The sequence below is a fragment of the Somniosus microcephalus genome, unplaced genomic scaffold, assembly GCF_052327205.1.
Source record: "Somniosus microcephalus isolate GS21.2 unplaced genomic scaffold, FLI_Smic_1.0 unresolved_chr2, whole genome shotgun sequence".
Classification (NCBI taxonomy): domain Eukaryota; kingdom Metazoa; phylum Chordata; class Chondrichthyes; order Squaliformes; family Somniosidae; genus Somniosus; species Somniosus microcephalus.
In genome coordinates, this window is record NW_028225180.1 from 82,673,857 (window position 1) to 82,694,288 (window position 20,432).

The 20,432-nt window shown below is 50.4% G+C and overlaps 1 protein-coding gene and 1 long non-coding RNA gene across 6 annotated transcripts in view; one reads left to right on the forward strand and one right to left on the reverse strand.

Annotated features, from left to right (window-relative positions):
* The window catches only part of sipa1 (signal-induced proliferation-associated 1), a 131,706-nt gene that overhangs the window by 96,568 nt on the left and 14,706 nt on the right, over window positions 1–20,432 (forward strand). For 2 of the 5 annotated variants that reach the window (XM_085976233.1, XM_085976232.1), the window contains exons 11-16: window positions 89–212; window positions 7,359–7,518; window positions 8,934–9,029; window positions 9,503–9,569; window positions 13,198–13,276; window positions 14,743–16,751. In XM_085976233.1, the coding sequence (XP_085832359.1) occupies window positions 89–212; window positions 7,359–7,518; window positions 8,934–9,029; window positions 9,503–9,569; window positions 13,198–13,276; window positions 14,743–14,889 (673 nt within the window). In that variant the 3' untranslated portion in view covers window positions 14,890–16,751. Of the gene's footprint in view, window positions 1–88; window positions 213–7,358; window positions 7,519–8,933; window positions 9,030–9,502; window positions 9,632–13,197; window positions 13,281–14,742; window positions 16,752–20,432 lie in introns of those variants that run through there. The other 3 variants (XM_085976234.1, XR_015075087.1, XM_085976236.1) reach the window with 3 other exon arrangements.
* On the reverse strand, window positions 3,219–16,405 carry LOC147092925 (uncharacterized). Its single transcript, XR_015075088.1, has 3 exons — window positions 16,291–16,405; window positions 12,993–13,075; window positions 3,219–3,514 (listed from the first exon to the last, which is right to left on the reverse strand). It is a non-coding gene; the product is annotated as an uncharacterized LOC147092925 (long non-coding RNA).

Below are 20,432 nucleotides of genomic sequence, written 5' to 3' on the forward strand. Positions count from 1 at the left end.
ATATCAAACGTTCCATTGTATCTGATTTGAGAATGTTTTCTGAACCCTGCGACACCCGACTGACGGCCGTACTTGCTGTGCGTTTCAGGAACGAGGGGGACCCCTGTTTCAAAATCCTAAAGTCATCGCCCCCCGACCTCATCTTGGCTGCAAACTCTCAGCACCTGCTGCCTTCTGGAACATTGGACCCAGATCCTGGCGACGATGCCCAGGTCAGTAACCCACCTAAGCTGAAAGCCGAGTTCTCGCCCTGTGACGTGCAGGGGGATCTTCAGTCTCTGATTTCGGACGGTTTTCAAAGTAGCTAGAGTTTATTTCCCCCCGCCCCCCGCCCCACCCCAACGTCATGGATCGCTGGCGTCTGAATGGAAGCCCCAGTTACCTTTTGAACCCAAGCTAATGAAACGATTGGTCCTTCTGAAGGGCAGTAGGTCATTTATACGGTAACTCCCAGGTGCTGCCAATCAGGCGAAGTTATGGTTTCAATGGCTGGGCAGGTGCCCCCTCCAAAAAAAACGAGACTATGTGCGGATTGGCAGACTGTGGAATAGTCGAATTTAATTTCTCTGATTGCTGACCCGCCAAGGGGAATGTTTGGAAGAAGACGGTACTGTAGTACCTCGGCATTAATACCAAGCCTCGCGAGGGGTGGTACTCCCACGTTTTTTTGTCTGTCGCTGTCAACGTGAACGAATTCCTACGGTACTAGTCTCAGTGCAGGTTGCTCATGTCTTTGGTACTGATTTGAACGCCGCAGGCGCACTGAAAAGTTGCCTCGTACTTGTACAACTTTGCATCGTGAAGGTCGACAAGAAACTGTCTCATCCCAAAGTCCCCCGCCATTTATCAAGCTGTGTCAGAAGTGTGTTCTAATGAGGGTATCTTGACTCCTTTTTTGTGGACTGATTCTATTTTTTATTGGTTTTAAGTATTGTACTCAGTATCTTGCTGTGTTCCACTACTTCTGTATATTACTCAGCCTGTAAATAAATCTGAATATTAGTTTTAGCCTGTACCCATTGATTTGACAGTGTGGTATTTTTTTGGCCTTTCAAAAGAGGCAGGCGAGCGAGGTGGGGTTCCCACATTATTTTGAGGGGAGGGTAAGTGTTAATCCTGCCCGTGGCACATTTAAGGGCACAGGTTACGGATTGTAGGCACTGATTTTCCCCCATGATTGTAAGACAACAATGTCTCCCCCCCACCAAGTTAACATTTTCTACAAAGCAGCCCAGCCAACAATGATTTAATATACTATGAGTTCGACCAGGCACTCAAGATCATTGTTGGGGGCAAACATTTCAATCGGGGAATCTAATCTTAATGGGAGGGGGCAGGAACCTCTATATATAAAAGGAGTATTACAAGGAGGCCTGCTGTTCTTACTTGCGCCAGAGGTGGCGCTGCAGCTGACCGCAGCCTGTTATTACAAACACCAAAAGACACGCGGCGGTAAAATTTCTGCGTGGTTCTCCCAGTCCCCCTGCTGTGCCCTCCCGGAGTAAATAAATAAGTGGGAGAGGCGGAAAACCAGCTAATATGATTGACTGGGGGGGAAAGCAATCTGGACGTTTCCTCTCCAATCCCCTGCTCCCTGAGTGAAACTAGGCCAGGAGGTCACATTGCTCAAGACTTGTGTTACTTACTTTCTACCTCGTGTACGGTCCGGCTCCCTCTGGAAGGCGTACGGTGAACCAGCACTCACCGCACGTGCCAGGAACTCGTTCCAAAAGTCTCCTATTCACTAGCGAGAAGAGGCTGCGCCCAACATCCAAAATAGTTCTACCCTTGCGCAACTTGTAAACGGATCCCTGCTCCTCCCCTGACCTATCATACAGCACTACTTCTGTATATTACTCAGCCTGTAAATAAATCTGAATATTAGTTTTAGCCTGTACCCATTGATTTCACAGTGTGGTATTTTTTTTGGCCTTTCAAAAGAGGCAGGAGAGCCTGTGCCGGCTCTCTGAAAGAGCTCTCCAATTAGTCCCACTCTCCCCAGCTCTTTTTTTTTTCCTTTTCAAGTATTTATCCAATTCTCTTTTGAAAGTTACTGTTGAATCTGCTTCCACCGCCCTTTCAGGCAGCGCGTTCCAGATGGTAACTCTCTAATTGAAGTAATTTGTCAATGTGGCCGCAATCCTGGTCCCTTCATTATTTTACAGCCCTCAATGAAATAGTCCCGAGTCTACGCTGCCCGAAAGACCCAGCTTACAAAGCTGTTCCGGGTGTGTAAGGTGTTTTAAACTAGGAATCAATTGTGTTGCCCTTTTCTTTACCTTTGCCAAAATCTCAATATTGCTCGTGGTGTGAGGGGATCAAACCTGGAGACAGTATTCTAAATGCAGCCTAACCAAGGTCCGGCAACGCCTCGATTTAAAAATGATCATCCTCGTTTTCAAAACCCTCTATGGCCTCGCTCCCCTCCCTATCTCTGTAACCTCCTCCAGCCCCTACAACCCTCCGAGATCTCTGCGCTCCTCCAATTCTGGCCTCTTGTGCATCCCCCCCACTTACTTCGCTCCACCATTGGCGGCCGTGCCTTCAGCTGCCTGGGCCCCGAGCTCTGGAATTCCCTCCCTAAACCTCTCCGTCTCTCTCTCCTCCTTTAAGACGCTCCTTAAAACCGACCTCTTTGACCGAGCTTTTGGTCACCTGCCCTAATATCTCCTTATGTGGCTCGGTGTCAAACTTTTGTCTGATAATCGCTCCTGTGAAGCGCCTTGGGACGTTTTACCGCGTTAAAGGCGCTATATAAATGCAAGATGTTGTTCTCTGTCTCAAGGACCAAATGGTCGGTTTTGTTTACAACATGTTACATGTGTGACAATCAAAATTTTAAACCATGTCAAATTTCAAAATGGAATATTGAAAACTTAGAACGTATCCTAAGTGGCTGCTTTCTGTCTTGTATTTGGTGCAATTGAGAACTCAAAAACTGTTCACGTGAACAGTTGGCAACCTCTGGAGGGGACTCTACCATCCTTCACGTTTGGAGGGATGTCCAGAATAAAAGTCCTCACTTTTAAAACCTGTTATTACAAAAGGTTATGCTTAAATGTGCTAATTATTGCCGTGGAGGTATTTGCTAAGGAAGGAAAGAGGCAAGTAAGAAAAGATTAAATTAAAGTTTTAAACATGTTTTGGCCTTCGCGGTAAAGGTCACAGCAATAAAAGATGGAGGGTGAAGAGCTGCCCCATATTTAATTGCTGTATCTATTTAATTCTCCATCAGCAATGGGGAAGGAAAACACTGTTTATTTATTTTACAGGAACCAATAAGAGAAAAAACTTACTTCACTCTCTCTGGCGAGATCTTTCACCAACTTCTTTTCCATATTCTTTCAGTGGAGTTGCGCAGCCCTCCCACACTTAAAGATCCAAAGAAGCTCTCACTCCCCCGTAGCAAAGCGATATTCTCCAAGAACACGATGTGTGTTAGAGTACTGGGCGCAGTTCCGGTCTCCGATACCGCTCACAGTTCTAGTCTCCGCTATAAAAGGATATCGAGTCACTGGAGTGGGTGGGGGAAAAAAACGATTTACAAGGATGATACCAGAACTTAGAGCTTATACCTTATCAGGAAAGATTGAACAGGCCGGGGCTCTTTTCTCTAGAAAAGAGAAGGCTGAGGGGTGACCTGATCGAGGTCTTTAAGATTATGAAGGGGTTCGATAGGGTAGACGGAGAGAAGATGTTTCCACGTGTGGGGGAGACCAGAACTAGGGGCCATCAGTATAAGATTGTCACTAATAAATCCAATCGGGAATTCAGGAGAAACTTCTTTACCCAGAGAGTGGTGAGAATGTGGAACTCGCTACCACAGGGAGTGGTTGAGGTGAATAGCAGAGAGGCATTTAAGGGGAAGCTGGATAAACACATGAGGGAGAAAGGAATAGAAGGATATGCTGATGGGGTGAGATGAAGAGGGGTGGGAGGAGGCTCGTGTGGAGCAGAAACACCGGCACGGAGCAGTTGAGCTGAATGGCCTGTTTCTGTGCTGCAGATTCGATGTTATTCTATATGTGTATATACAGGTATAACACTGTGTGTTACTGGCGTATAGCACACCTGTGTGTCTATATATCGCACTGTGTGTTATTGGAGTATAGCACTCCTGTGTGTCTATATATCGCACTGTGTGTTATTGGAGTATAGCACACCTGTGTGTCTATATATCGCACTGTGTGTTATTGGAGTATAGCACTCCTGTGTGTCTATATATCGCACTGTGTGTTATTGGGGTATAGCACTCCTGTGTGTCTATATATCGCACTGTGTGTTATTGGGGTATAGCACTCCTGTGTGTCTATATATCGCACTGTGTGTTATTGGAGTATAGCACTCCTGTGTCTATATATCGCACTGTGTGTTATTGGAGTATAGCACACCTGTGTGTCTATATATCGCACTGTGTGTTATTGGAGTATAGCACTCCTGTGTGTCTTTCTATCGCACTGTGTGTTATTGGAGTATAGCACTCCTGTGTGTCTATATATCGCACTGTGTGTTATTGGGGTATAGCACTCCTGTGTGTCTATATATCGCACTGTGTGTTACTGGAGTATAGCACTCCTGTGTGTCTATATATTGCACTGTGTGTTATTGGGGTATAGCACTCCTGTGTGTCTATATATCGCACTGTGTGTTATTGGGGTATAGCACTCCTGTGTGTCTATATATCGCACTGTGTGTTATTGGAGTATAGCACTCCTGTGTGTCTATATATATCGCACTGTGTGTTATTGGAGTATAGCACTGCTGTGTGTCTATATATCGCACTGTGTGTTATTGGAGTATAGCACTCCTGTGTGTCTATATATCGCACTGTGTGTTATTGGAGTATAGCACTCCTGTGTGTCTATATATGGCACTGTGTGTTATTGGAGTATCGCACTCCTGTGTGTCTATATATCGCACTGTGTGTTATTGGGGTATAGCACTCCTGTGTGTCTATATATCGCACTGTGTGTTATTGGAGAATAGCACTCCTGTGTGTCTATATATCGCACTGTGTGTTATTGGGGTATAGCACTCCTGTGTGTCTATATATCGCACTGTGTGTTACTGGAGTATAGCACTCCTGTGTGTCTATATATCGCACTGTGTGTTATTGGGGTATAGCACTCCTGTGTGTCTATATATCGCACTGTGTGTTATTGGGGTATAGCACTCCTGTGTGTCTATATATCGCACTGTGTGTTATTGGAGTATAGCACTCCTATAGCACTCCTGTGTGTCTATATATCGCACTGTGTGTTATTGGAGTATAGCACTCCTGTGTATCTATACATCGCACTGTGTGTTATTGGAGTATAGCACTCCTGTGTGTCTATATATCGCACTGTGTGTTATTGGGGTATAGCACTCCTGTGTGTCTATATATCGCACTGTGTGTTATTGGAGTATAGCACTCCTGTGTGTCTATATACATCGCACTGTGTGTTATTGGAGTATAGCACTCCTGTGTGTCTATATATCGCACTGTGTGTTATTGGAGTATAGCACTGCTGTGTGTCTATATATCGCACTGTGTGTTATTGGAGTATAGCACTCCTGTGTGTCTATATATCGCACTGTGTGTTATTGGAGTATCGCACTCCTGTGTGTCTATATATCGCACTGTGTGTTATTGGGGTATAGCACTCCTGTGTGTCTATATATCGCACTGTGTGTTATTGGAGTATAGCACTCCTGTGTGTCTATATATCGCACTGTGTGTTATTGGCGTATAGCACTCCTGTGTGTCTATATATCGCACTGTGTGTTATTGGAGTATAGCACTCCTGTGTGTCTATATATCGCACTGTGTGTTATTGGAGTATAGCACTCCTGTGTGTCTATATATCGCACTGTGTGTTATTGGAGTATCGCACTCCTGTGTGTCTATATATCGCACTGTGTGTTATTGGGGTATAGCACTCCTGTGTGTCTATATATCGCACTGTGTGTTATTGGAGTATAGCACTCCTGTGTGTCTATATATCGCACTGTGTGTTATTGGCGTATAGCACTCCTGTGTGTCTATATATCGCACTGTGTGTTATTGGAGTATAGCACTCCTGTGTGTCTATATATCGCACTGTGTGTTATTGGAGTATAGCACTCCTGTGTGTCTATATATCGCACTGTGTGTTATTGGAGTATAGCACTCCTGTGTGTCTATATATCGCACTCTGTGTTATTGGAGTATAGCACTCCTGTGTGTCTATATATCGCACTGTGTGTTATTGGAGTATAGCACTCCTGTGTGTCTATATATCGCACTGTGTGTTATTGGAGTATAGCACTCCTGTGTGTCTATATATCGCACTGTGTGTTATTGGAGTATAGCACTCCTGTGTGTCTATATATCGCACTGTGTGTTATTGGAGTATAGCACTCCTGTGTGTCTATATATCGCACTGTGTGTTGTTGGAGTATAGCACTGCTGTGTGTCTATATATCGCACTGTGTGTTATTGGAGTATAGCACTCCTGTGTGTCTATATATCACACTGTGTGATATTGGAGTATAGCACTCCTGTGTGTCTATATATCGCACTCTGTGTTATTGGAGTAGAATGATCTTGTGTGTGTATATGTAACCTCACCTCCCCACCTTCTTACCCCATCGTTCAATCCCTTCTCCCTTCCAGAAACGCATTCAATTGTCTTTTGACCCCACTCATACTGTCCGCATCAATGTCCTTCCCCGATACCTTATTCCCGATTTGATGAACCTTTTCCGTGCGAAAGTTGCTCCTAACCTCCCGTTTGACTCCTAACTTCCTCAGTGTGTCCCTCGTACTGTCCGTTTGGCTTTGCCGGTCTCACTCCTCTCTCTGACCCAGAAGGCGGTGGGTTCCGATTCTCCACTCCAGGACTTGAGCCCCATCATCCAGGCCGACACTCCCCAGTGCAAGTATTGAGGGAGCGCCGCACTGTCGGAGGTGCCGCCTTTCGGACAAGATGTGAAACCCAGGCCTCCCACCCACCCACCCCCCCCCCCCAACCTGCCCCGCGCCCCGTCTACCTAATCGGGTGGATGCTAAAGATCCCACGGCCACTACTGGAAGAAGAGCAGGGGAGTTCTCCTGATGTCCTTGGGCCAACGTTCCTCCCTCAACCAACACCACCTAAAAAAAGCAGATTAACTTCCCATCGATCCCATGGCGTGACACTGATGGTGCAAAATGGTGGGTGCGTTTGCCTACTCAACACTTCTAAAGTAACGTGTTGTGAGTGACACCTTGTTAAGGTAGTGTATAAATGTAAGTATTTCATTATTACAAATCCAAGAACAATTTCAGTACCACAGCCATAAGTCCCCCAGGGTCATCTCACTGAGAGCTCTTCGTGTTTCTGGTTCTGTTCTAGGAAGCTACTCTCCGAAGCTCTTTCTCTGGGACCACCTCTGCGGAGATTTACTCCGGCTCTCCGGGCGGCTCCGATCCCGGCCTCTCAGGCCCCCAGCAGGCCCTTCCGAGCAACACCTCGACGAGCCGCTCACCCACTGGTGCCAACCAAAGCCTGCACGGTAAAGTAACGGGCTGCGATGTCGGGGGCGAGGAGAGGCGATCGGAAAACGGAACCTCTCCTTCTCCCTTTCAGATTAAATCTGCATTCAAATAAAGTCTGATTGGGGGGGGGGGCGGGTGGGGAGGTGTGACGGGAAGTATATGCGATGCTTGCAGGAAGTGCGAGCAACACTTTTAATATATAACTCGAAGATCTTCCGTGCCATGGCGCCTGGTGAGTTGGCGGTTTTGTTGATTTTATTCCAATACAGGTAGACTATCCTTTATCCAAAAACCTCGGGACCAGCCGTGTTTCGGTTTTCGGAAAATTTCGGATTTCGGAAGGTATTTTATAAGACTGGGAAATTTGTCGGGGGTGGGGGTCGTCGGGGGGGGTCGGCGGGAGTCGGGGTCGGCGGGGGTCCGCGGGGGGGGGTCGGCGGGATTCGGGGTCGGCGGGGGGGTCGGTGGGGGTCGGGGTCGGTGGGGGGGGTCGGGGTCGTGCGCACGACTTACGCTGACCCTCTGCTCAGCGTAAGTCGTGCGCCACTCTGGTCATGTCGTGCGCACGACTTACGCTGAACGAAAAAACCTTCGGTTTTTAGAGGGTTTCGGTTTTCGGAAGTTCGGATAAAAGGTAGTCTACCTGTACGGGTATTTTTGGCACATTGAGACAGAAAGAAAGACTTGCATTTATATAGCGCCTTTCACAACCACCGGACGTCTCAAAGCACTTTACAGCCAATGAAGTACTTTTTGAAGTGTAGTCACTGTTGTAATGTGGGAAACGCGGCAGCCAATCTGCGCACAGCAAGCTCCCACAAACAGCAATGTGATGATGACCAGATCACCTGTTTTTTAGTGATGTTGATTGAGGGATAAATATTGGCCCCAGGACACCGGGGAGAACTCCCCCTGCTCTTCTTCCAATAGTAGAGAGCAGACGGGGCCTCAGTTTAACGTCTCATGCGAAAGTCGGATTATGTGTTAACTTGAAGGATACAGATCACAAAATGGATTCATTAATAGAATCCCATTCAACCTGTCTGCATTCTGGAGACGTGGGGGGGGGGCGGGGGGGGTTCAGGAATCACGGAATGTTTCATTTTCTGCCCTCCTCATTCCCCAAGGGGCGGAAATTATCAGTCAAGTGTTTCTGCTCCTGGTTGCTACTGGGGTGGGGACAGGGTTTGGCTCGGTGGTGAGGCCTCCCACGGTCGAATAGTCCGCTGGCTCTCCTGGTCTAGACTTACGCAGGGGGGGGAATTGGATGAGGAACAGCCGGACGCCCGGGCCTCGTTTGCCCCTTGGAACTGTATCCAGTGGGAAGGGGGGAGGGGAGTTCTTTCGGACAGAAGTGTGCGGCTCCTGAGGAGCGACGCCCCATTCTATGGGAGTTGCATGATTCCGACTTCCTTTTCATTATATATTTCAGATATTGCACTCTCCGATGTCTCTAACACTGAGTGGCAGTCACTGGCGGATATAGCTTCGTACTGTGATAGCCTTGCACAGTCCCTTTCGCTGGAAGGTGAGTGAGTTTCTGAATGGAGGACCAGGAAGCGCTTTAGTATGTTTTTATATTTCAACGGGAAGGTGAGGAGAGAACAGCTTCGGACCTGCAGAGTATCACAGGGCTGCTAGACCTGTATAAATCACCGTGAATGATAGTGGTGGCCAGGGTCAGTGACCTTTCCCCTGTGGCCCTGGGTCAGTGACCCTCTCCCTGTGGCCCTGGGCTTCTGACCCTTCCCCTGTGACCCCTGGGTCAGCAAAACAATGGTAGAGGTTGCTTCGATAGCGTCACAGTGCCTGCCCTGTGGACAGCCCCCAAAGAGGGGCACCGCTCACCGACAGGCCTGTATCGCCTGTCCTCCGCGCCTATCGCCTGTCCTCCGCGCCCAGCCCTCTGCACAGCCTCCCCCCCCATCCCCGGAGAGGGACATCACTCACTCACTGACGTGTTAGCTGCTCCAATGAATCCTCCCTCTTTCTTTTTGCCAGATGAGGGCCCAGCGGAGGAACCCAGAGCTGTCGACGGCGTCGAGTTGCCGGGAGCGAGCAGACCGAGGTAGGCTGACCCTGACGCCAGAACCGCTCAATGGGGTGACGCAGGACCTCGGGATTCTGCTGGTCAGTGGGAGTTTCCATATAGTCTGAGAGATCACAGGCTCGGACACAAACTCATTCACAGTTAATGGTGCAACTCCCCCAACGGTCTCGGGGGGGGGGGGGGGGGGGCGGTGGGTGTGTGGACGAGGGGGGGGGGGGTGTGGACGAGGGGGGTGTGTGTGGACGAGGGGGGGGGGTGTGGACGAGGGGGGGGGGTGTGGACGAGGGGGGGGGGTGTGGACGAGGGGGGGGCGGGTGTGTGGACGAGGGGGGGGGCGGGTGTGTGGACGAGGGGGGGTGTGTGGACGAGGGGGGGGTGTGGACGAGGGGGCCGGGTGTGTGAACGAGGGGGGGTGGACGAGGGGGGGCGGGTGTGTGGACGAGGGGGGGGGCGGGTGTGTGGACGAGGGGGGGTGTGTGGACGAGGGGGGTGTGTGGACGAGGGGGGTTGTGTGGACGAGGGGGGGGTGTGGACGAGGGGGCCGGGTGTGTGAACGAGGGGGGGTGGACGAGGGGGGGCGGGTGTGTGGGACGAGGGGGGGGGCGGGTGTGTGGACGAGGGGGGGGGGCGGGTGTGTGGACGAGGGGGGGGGGTGTGGACGAGGGGGGTGTGTGGACGAGGGGGGGGGTGTGTGGACGAGGGGGGCGGGTGTGTGAACGAGGGGGGGTGGACGAGGGGGGGCCGGGTGTGTGGACGAGGGGGGGGGGGCGGGTGTGTGGACGAGGGGGGGGGGGCGGGTGTGTGGACGAGGGGGGGTGTGGACGAGGGGGGGGGTGTGGACGAGGGGGGCGGGTGTGTGAACGAGGGGGGGTGGACGGGGGGGGCGGGTGTGTGGACGAGGGGGGGGCGGGTGTGTGGACGAGGTGGGGTGTGTGGACGAGGGGGGTGTGTGGACGAGGGGGGGGGCGGGTGTGTGGACGAGGGGGGTGTGTGGACGAGGGGGGGTGTGGACGAGGGGGGGTGTGGACGAGGGGGACGTGTGTGTGGACGAGGGGGTGTGTGTGGACGAGGGGGGTGTGTGGACGAGGGGGGGGGTGTGTGGACGAGGGGGGCGATGTGTGGACGAGGGGGGCGGGTGTGTGGACGAGGGGGGTGGACGAGGGGGGGGGCGGGTGTGTGGACGAGGGGGGGTGGACGAGGGGGGGGGCGGGTGTGTGGATGAGGGGGGGGGCTGTGTGGACGAGGGGGACGGGTGTGTGGACGAGGGGGGGGTGTGTGGACGAGGGGGGGTGTGTGGACGAGGGGGGCGTGTGTGGACGAGGGGGGGGTGGACGAGGGGGGCGGGTGTGTGGACGAGGGGGGGCGGGTGTGTGGACGAGGGGGGGGATGTGTGGACGAGGGGGGGTGGTTGTCTGGACGAGGGGGTGGGGGTTGGGTCAGGGGAGCGGAATGTGGGGGTGTGGGGAAAGGGTAGGTGCAGGGATGGGAAAGTTGTTGGGTCTCCAAGTGCCAGTACGGAGGGAGTGCTGCACTGCCGGAGGTGCCGTTTATCGGGTGAGACGTTAAACCGAGGCCTCGTCTGCTCTCTCCTGGCCGCTCTTTCGAAGAAGAGCAGGGGGGAGTTCTCCCCGGTGTCCTGGGCCCAATATTTATCCCTCAACCAACATCACTAAAAACAGATGATCTGGCCATTATCACATTGCTGTTTGTGGGAGCTTGCTGTGCGCCAACTGGCTGCCGCGTTTCCCACTTTACATAAGAAGTAGGAGCAGGAGTAGTCCATACGGCCCCTCGGGCCTGCTCCGCCATTCAATAGGATCATGGCTGATCCGAACCTAGACTCACGACCACTTCCCTGCCCTCTCCCCGTAACCCCTAATTCCCTTATCTGCTAGGGCAATGTCTATCTCCATTTTAAATTTATTTAATGTCGCAGCTTCCACAGCTCTCTGAGGTAGCAAATTCCATAGATTTACTATCCTGAGTGAAGAAGTTTCTCCTCATCTCAGTTTTGAAAGGGCAGCCCCTTATTCTAAGATTATGCCCCCTAGTTCTAGTCTCACCCATCAGTGGAAACATCCTGCCCGCATCCACCCGATCAAGCCCCCTCACAATCTTATATGTTTCGATAAGATAACACTGACCACACTCCAAAAAGTTCTTAATTGGCTGTGAAGCGCTTTGGGAATCCCGATGTTGCGAAAGGCGCTGTATAAATGGGAGTTCTATCTTTCTGCTTTCTTTAAATGGCCAAACTGTACGCCAGGTCAGTGGAAGGATCGGGTGGCGATCGGGGCTGCAGTACCGCCGGGTGCCTGCTGGCAGCAGTGCTGAGACCAGTGCGGTTTAATGGCGCGACGGTGCCACCTGCAGGCGGTGTGAGTTACTGTCTGGAAGTTGAAGGGGGGGAATGAGCCCCACAGTCTGACTCCCCACACCCACACAGGGGGGAAGATGCCTTTTTTCTGGGTGAGGTATGGGGCAAGGTCAGAAAGCCTCTTTGTCGGGCCAGAAGGAAGGACGCAGGTTCCAGCCCCAGCCTGTGCTGAGTTATCTGGTCTCGGGCAGGTCAGCAGCTTAGGTTACAAAAACATAGAAACATAGAAGATAGGAGCAGGAGTAGGCCATTCGGCCCCTCGAGCCTGCTCCACCATTTAATGAGATCATGGCTGATCATCCAAATTCAGTACCCTGTCCCTGCCTTCTCCCCATATCCCTTGATCCCTTTAGCCTTAAGAAATATATCCAACTCCTTCTTGAATATATTTAGTGAATTGGCCTCTACTGCCTTCTGTGGTAGAGAATTCCACAGGTTCACCACTCTCTGGGTGAAGAAATTCCTCCTCATCTCTGTCCTAAATGGCCTACCCCTTACCCTTAGACTGTGACTCCCTGACCATCGGGAACATCCTTCCAGCATCTAGTCTGTCCAGTCCTGTTAGAATTTTATAAGTTTCAATGAGATCCCCTCTCATTCTTCTAAACTCCAGCGAGTACAAGCCCAATCGACCCAATCTCTCCTCATATGTCATTCCTGCCATCCCAGGTATCAGTCTGGTGAATCTTCGCTGCACTCCCTCCATGGCAAGAACATCCTTCCTCAGATAAGGCGACCAAAACTGCACACAATACTCAAGGTGTGGTCTCACCAAGGCCCTGTACAACTGCAGCAAGACATCCTTGTTCCTGTACTCGAATCCTCTCGCTACGAAGGCCAACATACCATTTGCCTTCTTAACCGCCTGCTGCATCTGCCTCAGTGCCCCCCTGGGTTAGGCAGTGGAGGGGGAAATCAGCCAGGATTCCTGCTCCTGATCGAATAACCAGACCTCTACCCTTTCCCTCCTCCCCACCTTGTTGGAAATATGTGCGTGCTAAATGAAGGAAGGATTGGGCTCGGCCACGATGCCCCCCGTGGGTCAATAGCCTGCCAACACTCACCGTCTGGATTCACCGATGAAGGGGGTACTGTACAAAGGGCAGCCGGTGCCCGTGGGAAGCCGTCTCCCAGTGAGATTCAGCGCCTAAAGCAGAGGAGGAATGGAAAACATTGAGAGTGGAATAGACAATTTAATTTCTGTGTTGTGAGGTGAAATGGGATTGAAGCGGCTTGCTTATTTAATTATCGTGCTTTTTCTCTTCCCAGGGAATCTCCGACAGGCCTCAATGAGAAGGTGATTCATTTGGAAGCTATTGTCAAGGATCTGCACGAGAAGCTGATCAAGGTGAGGAGCAATGATCGACCAGGGGTCATCACAGAGGTGCCCATCTGAGTGAGCTCGCTCTTCAGTGCGAAATCAGGGGAGCATCCAGGCTCAACAGGAACTGAGGGTAGAAGGCCCCAATCTCATATCATGTAGGCCCCTTACAACTAGTGCACAGAGGGCACTACCCATATAAACCAGGGGACAGTGTAGAGGGAGCTTTACTCTGTATCTAACCCGTGCTGTACCTGCCCTGGGAGTGTTTGATGGGACAGTGTAGAGGGAGCTTTACTCTGTATCTAACCCGTGCTGTACCTGCCCTGGGAGTGTTTGATGGGGACAGTGTAGAGGGAGCTTTACTCTGTATCTAACCCGTGCTGTACCTGCCCTGGGAGTGTTTGATGGGACAGTGTAGAGGGAGCTTTACTCTGTATCTAACCCGTGCTGTACCTGCCCTGGGAGTGTTTGATGGGACAGTGTAGAGGGAGCTTTACTCTGTATCTAACCCGTGCTGTACCTGCCCTGGGAATGTTTGATGGGACAGTGTAGAGGGAGCTTTACTCTGTGTCTAACCTGTGCTGTACCTGCCCTGGGAGTGTTTGACGGGACAGTGTAGAGGGAGCTTTACTCTGTGTCTAACCCGTGCTGTACCTGCCCTGGGAGTGTTTGACGGGACAGTGTAGAGGGAGCTTTACTCTGTATCTAACCCGTGCTGTACCTGCCCTGGGAGTGTTTGATGGGACAGTGTAGAGGGAGCTTTACTCTGTATCTAACCCATGCTGTACCTGCCCTGGGAGTGTTTGATGGGACAGTGTAGAGGGAGCTTTACTCTGTATCTAACCCATGCTGTACCTGCCCTGGGAGTGTTTGACGGGACAGTGTAGAGGGAGCTTTACTCTGTATCTAACCCGTGCTGTACCTGCCCTGGGAGTGTTTGATGGGACAGTGCAGAGGGAGCTTTACTCTGTATCTAACCCGTGCTGTACCTGCCCTGGGAGTGTTTGATGGGACAGTGTAGAGGGAGCTTTACTCTGTATCTAACCCATGCTGTACCTGCCCTGGGAGTGTTTGATGGGACAGTGTAGAGGGAGCTTTACTCTGTATCTAACCCGTGCTGTACCTGCCCTGGGAGTGTTTGATGGGACAGCGTAGAGGGAGCTTTACTCTGTATCTAACCCGTGCTGTACCTGCCCTGGGAGTGTTTGACGGGACAGTGTAGAGGGAGCTTTACTCTGTATCTAACCCGTGCTGTACCTGCCCTGGGAGTGTTTGATGGGACAGTGTAGAGGGAGCTTTACTCTGTATCTAACCCGTGCTGTACCTGCCCTGGGAGTGTTTGACGGGACAGTGTAGAGGGAGCTTTACTCTGTATCTAACCAGTGCTGTACCTGCCCAGGGAGTCTTTGATAGGGATTCAGAATAAAAAGCTGCCAAGATTCTGTGAAATATAACAATGGTGGTTTTTTCTGTTGAAAATTTTGGAACAGGAGAAAGAGGACAAGGCATTACTAGCAACTGAGGTGCAGCAGCTACGGCAGAATAATCAGCGCCTCCACCAGGAGTCACAGACCACGGTGTGCCACCTCATAAAAGTATCCGAATTACTGTGCCATACTGCCCCAAAGCCTTCATAAACTTACGTTAAGTGTGGGGGAGAGCGAGAATTCACCGGCTCTCTCTACTTGAGTGGGACCTGCCTCAAGATGACGAGAAAAGCCAGGCAATTACAACTGGCGCTGATTCGCTTTGTTTCTGGAATCTTCCGTGTCGGAACTCCCTCTTTTTTTTTTTTTTTGCCATGCCAGTCTTTTAGCAGTGGCTTAGAGACGCTCTCAGCGACAGCACACTGACAGTGCACTGCGCACAAACGTGTTTCAGGGCCTTTTTATTATTGCTCTTTTTCCTACCCTGCTACGTTCAAGAGCTGTTCCGCAGCCCCTTCATAGCAACAGGAGTCGGCCATTCGGACCAACTGCTCCGTGCCGGTGTTTCTGCTCCACACCAGCCTCCTCCCACCCCTCTTCATCTCACCCCATCAGCATATCCTTCTATTCCTTTCTCCCTCATGTGTTTATTGAGCTTCCCCTTAAACACATCTATACTATTCGCCTCAACCACTCCCTGCGGTGGCGAGTTCCACATTCTCACCACTCTCTGGGTAAAGAAGTTTCTCCTGAATTCCCGGTTGGATTTATCAGTGACCATCTTATATTGATGGCCCCTAGTTCTGGACTCTCTTAACAAGGGAAAACATCTCTACGTCTACCCTAGCGAATCCCTTTGTAATCTTAAAGACCTCTATCTATAGATGGATAGATTTTTATTGGGTAAGGGATATCGAGGGATATGGAGAAAAGGTGGGTAGATGGAGTTGAGGTACAGATCGCCATGATCTCATTGAATGGCGGAACAGGCCCGAGGGGCTGAATGGCCTCCCTCTGTTCCTATGTAATGAACCACATGTTTAATTCAGTACCAGACTGATACCTGGGATGGCAGGAATGACGTATGAGGAGAGATTGGGTCGATTGGGCTTATACTTGCTGGAGTTTAGAAGAATGAGAGGGGATCTCATTGAAACTTATAAAATTCTAACAGGACTAGACAAACTAGATACAGGAAGGATGTTCCCGATGGCCAGGGAGTCCAGAACCAGGGGTCACAGTCTAAGGATAATGGATAAGCCATTTAGGACAGAGATGAGGAGGAATTTCTTCACCCAGAGAGTGGTGAACCTGTGGAATTCTCTACCACAGAAGGCAGTGGAGGCCAATTCATTAAATATATTCAAGAAAGAGTTGGATATATTTCTTGAGGTTAAAGGGATCAAGGGCTATGGGGAGAAGGCAGGGACAGGGTACTGAATTTGGATGATCAGCCATGATCTATCTCATTGAATGGTGGAGCAGGCTCGAGGGGCCGAATGGCCGACTCCTGCTCCTATCTTCTACGTTTCTATGTATTCCTTGGCTGCTTTTCCTCTCGATTAACTGACATTTCTTTTAATGAAGATATATATTTTTTAAGCTACTCACTGAAGCCAACCAGAAACCTTGGGTGGGTGGGGAGGAGCGGCTCCCTGGGCTTCGGCGAACGCGCGGGTGTGAGGCCGGCGATGGCGTCGAAAGTGGGACCGAGTGCGCACGTCGTCTGCCGTTTGAGTCCAGTGCGCACGCGCACCGAGCGCCAGTGCAGGCTTAGTCTGGGCTCCAGTGCGCACCTGCTCCAGGCTCCGGTGCGCACGCGCCTAGGGCATGCAAGGCGCTGCAAGTTTCCATCCATTAGGTGAGCGACTGGCTGCGGGCGGGTGGAGAATGCGTTTGCAGAAGGGAAGACGAGTCGAGTCTCCCCCTCCCAGCGCTCGGACACTTCCCGTTACTTCTGCGCCCTTTTAATATCAATAGATGTAGGAAATTGCCCCGGGTAGTCCCTCAGCATTTTGTAATATATTCCAAAAGCCATCCGGCTATTCTTTAAATAAACAACAAGGTGTCGACTTGTTTTCTTTAAAATGTCTTTTTTTGTGTGCATCAGGGAGGGGATTGGACCACATTGAGGCAAAAGACTCCCAGATCAGGGTTAGATACAGAGTAAAGCTCCCTCTACACAGTCCCCATCAAGCACTTCCAAGCCGGGACAATGCAAGGTTAGATACAGAGTAAAGCTCCCTCTACACTGTCCCATCAATAACTCCCAGGGCAGGTACAGCACGGGGTTAGATACAGTGTAAAGCTTCGTCTACACTGTCCCCATCAAACACTCCCAGGGCAGGTACAGCACGGGTTAGATACAGAGTAAAGCTCCCTCTACACTGTCCCATCAAACACTCCCAGGGCAGGTACAGCACGGCTTAGATACAGAGTAAAGCTCCCTCTACACTGTCCCATCAAACACCCCCAGGGCAGGTACAGCACGGGTTAGATAGGTTAGATACAGAGTAAAGTTCCCTCTACACTGTCCCATCAAACACTCACTCCCAGGGCAGGTACAGCACGGGTTAGATACAGAGCAAAGCTCCCTCCGCACTGTCCCATCAAACACTCCCAGGGCAGGTACAACACGGGTTAGATACAGAGTAAAACCCCCTCTGCACTGTCCCATCAAACACTCCCAGAACAGGTACAGCACAGGGTTAGATACAGAGTAAAGGTCCCTCTACACTGTCCCTTCAAACACTCCCAGGGCAGGTACGGCATGCATTAGATACAGAGTAAAGCTCCCGCTACACTGTCCCATGAAACACACCCAGGGCAGGTACAACACGGGGTTAGATACAGAGTAAAGCTCCCTCTACACTGTCCCATGAAACACTCCCAGGGCAGGTACAGCACGGGTTAGATACAGAGTAAACTCCCTCTACACTGTCCCATCAAACACTCCCAGGGCAGGTACAGCACGGGTTAGATACAGAGTAAAGCTCCCTCTGCACTGTCCCATCAAACACTCCCAGGGCAGGTACAGCACAGGTTAGATACAGAATAAAGCTCACTCTACACAGTCCCATCAAACACTCCCAGGGCAGGTACAGCACGGGTTAGATACAGAGTAAAGCTCACTCTACACTGTTTAAAAAGGGTAGTAGGCAGAAGGCTGGAAACTATAGACCTGTAAGCCTTACACCTGTGGTTGGTAAAATTTTAGAGTCCATTATTAAGGAGACAGTAACGGGACATTTGGATAAACATAATTTAATAGGACAAAGTCAGCATGGTTTTATGAAGGGGAAGTCATGTTTGACAAATTTGCTTGAGTTCTTTGAGGAAGTAACATACAGGGTGGATAAAGGGGAACCAGTGGATGTAGTGTATTTAGACTTCCGAAAGGCATTTGACGAGGTGCCACACAAAAGATTATTGCTCAAGATAAAAAATCACGGGATCGGGGGTAATATTCTGGCATGGGTGGAGGATTGGCTATCTAACAGAAAGCAGAGAGTTGGGATAAATGGTTCGTTCTCAGACTGTCAATCAGTAACTAGTGGTGTTCCGCAGGGGTCAGTGCTGGGTCCCCAACTCTTTACAATCTATATTAACGATTTGGAGGAAGGGAGCGAGTGTAACATATCAAAGTTTGCAGATGATACAAAGATGGGAAGGAAAGTAGTGAGTGAGGAGGACATAAAAAACCTGCAAAAGGACATAGACAGGCGAAGTAAGTGGGCAGAGATTTGGCAGATGGAATACAATACTGGAAAGTGTGAGGTTATGCACTTTGGCAGGAAAAATCATAGAGCAAGTTATTATCTTAATGGCAAGAAACTGGAAAGTACTGTAGTACAAAGGGATGGTGCACGAAACTCAAAAAGTTAGTATGCAGGTGCAGCAAGTGATCAAGAAGGCCAATGGAATGTTGGCTTTTATTGCTAGTGGGATGGAATATAAAAACAGGGAGGTATTGTTGCAGTTGTACAAGGTATTGGTGAGACCACACCTGGAATACTGCATACAGTTTTGGTGTCCATATTTAAGAAAAGACATACTTGCTCTCGAGTCAGTACAAAGAAGGTTCACTCGGTTAATCCCAGGGATGAGGGGGTGGACATATGAGGAGAGGTTGAGTAGACTGGGACTCTACTCATTGGAGTTCAGAAGAATGAGAGGCGATCTTATTGAAACATATAAGATTGTGAAGGGGCTTGATCGGGTGGATGCAGTGAGGATGTTCCCAATGATGGGTGAAACTAGAACTAGGGGGCATAATCTTAGAATAAGGGGCTGCTCTTTCAAAACTGAGATGAGGAGAAACTTCTTCACTCAGAGGGTAGTAGGTCTGTGGAATTTGCTGCCCCAGAAAGCTGTGGAAGCTACATCATTAAATAAATTTAAAACAGAAATAGACAGTTTCTTAGAAGTAAAGGGAATTAGGGGTTACGGGGAGCGGGCAGGAAATTGGACATGAGTCTAGGTTCGGAACGGTCATGGCCCTGTGGGTAGTGGAGCGGGCCCAGGGGCCGTGTAGCCTGGTTCTGCTCCTACTTCTTGTGTTCTAATTCTGTGTTAGATTTCAGGAGATGGTTTTATTCCTGTTCCTGGCTGGGGTGGAGATCACCTTTCACAGAAGGTAAGTACTGTAGAAAATATAGGGACACAGTGATCGCCTGGACGAGTTTCGATCGCCTAGATGGGTCGGAGAGGAATTTCCCAGATTTTTTCTCCCAAATTGGCCATTGGGTTTTTTATCTGGTTTTTCGCCTCTCTCAGGCGATCACATGGGTTCGGGTGGGATGTAGACTGATAGTAGATTTGAGGTTAGGATCAGATCAACCATGATCTTATTGAATGGTGGAGTAGGCTCGAGGGGCCGATTGGCCTACTCCTGCTCCTATTTCTTATGTTCTTATGTCCCATCAAACACTCCCAGGGCAGGTACAGCATGGGTTAGATACAGAGTAAAGCTCCCTCTACACTGTCCCATCCAACACTCCCAGGGCACGTACAGCACGGGTTAGATACAGAGTAAAGCTCCCTCTACACTGTCCCATCAAACACTCCCAGGGCAGGTGCAGCACGGGTTAGACACAGAGTAAAGCTCTCTCTGCACTGTCCCATCAAACACTCCCAGGGCAGGTACAGCACGGGTTAGATACAGAGTAAAGCTCCCTCTACACTGTCCCCATCAAACACTCCCAGGGCAGGTACAGCACGGGTTAGATACAGAGTAAAGCTCCCTCTACACTGTCCCATCACACACTCCCAGGGCAGGTACAGCACGGGTTAGATACAGAGTAAAGCTCCCTCTACACTGTCCCATCAAACACTCCCAGGGCAGGTACAGCACGGGTTAGATACAGAGTAAAGCTCCCTCTACACTGTCCCATCAAACACTCCCAGGGCAGGTACAGCACGGGTTAGATACAGAGTAAAGCTCCCTCTACACTGTCCCATCAAACACTCCCAGGGCAGGTACAGCACGGGTTAGATACAGAGTAAAGCTCCCTCTACACTGTCCCATCAAACACTCCCAGGGCAGGTACAGCACGGGTTAGATACAGAGTAAAGCTCCCTCTACACTGTCCCGTCAAACACTCCTAGGGCAGGTACAGCACGGGGTTAGATACAGAGTAAAGCTCCCTCTACACGGCCCCATCAAACACTCCCAGGGCAGGTACAGCACGGGTTAGATACAGAGTAAAGCTCCCTCTACACTGTCCCATCAAACACTCCCAGGGCAGGTACAG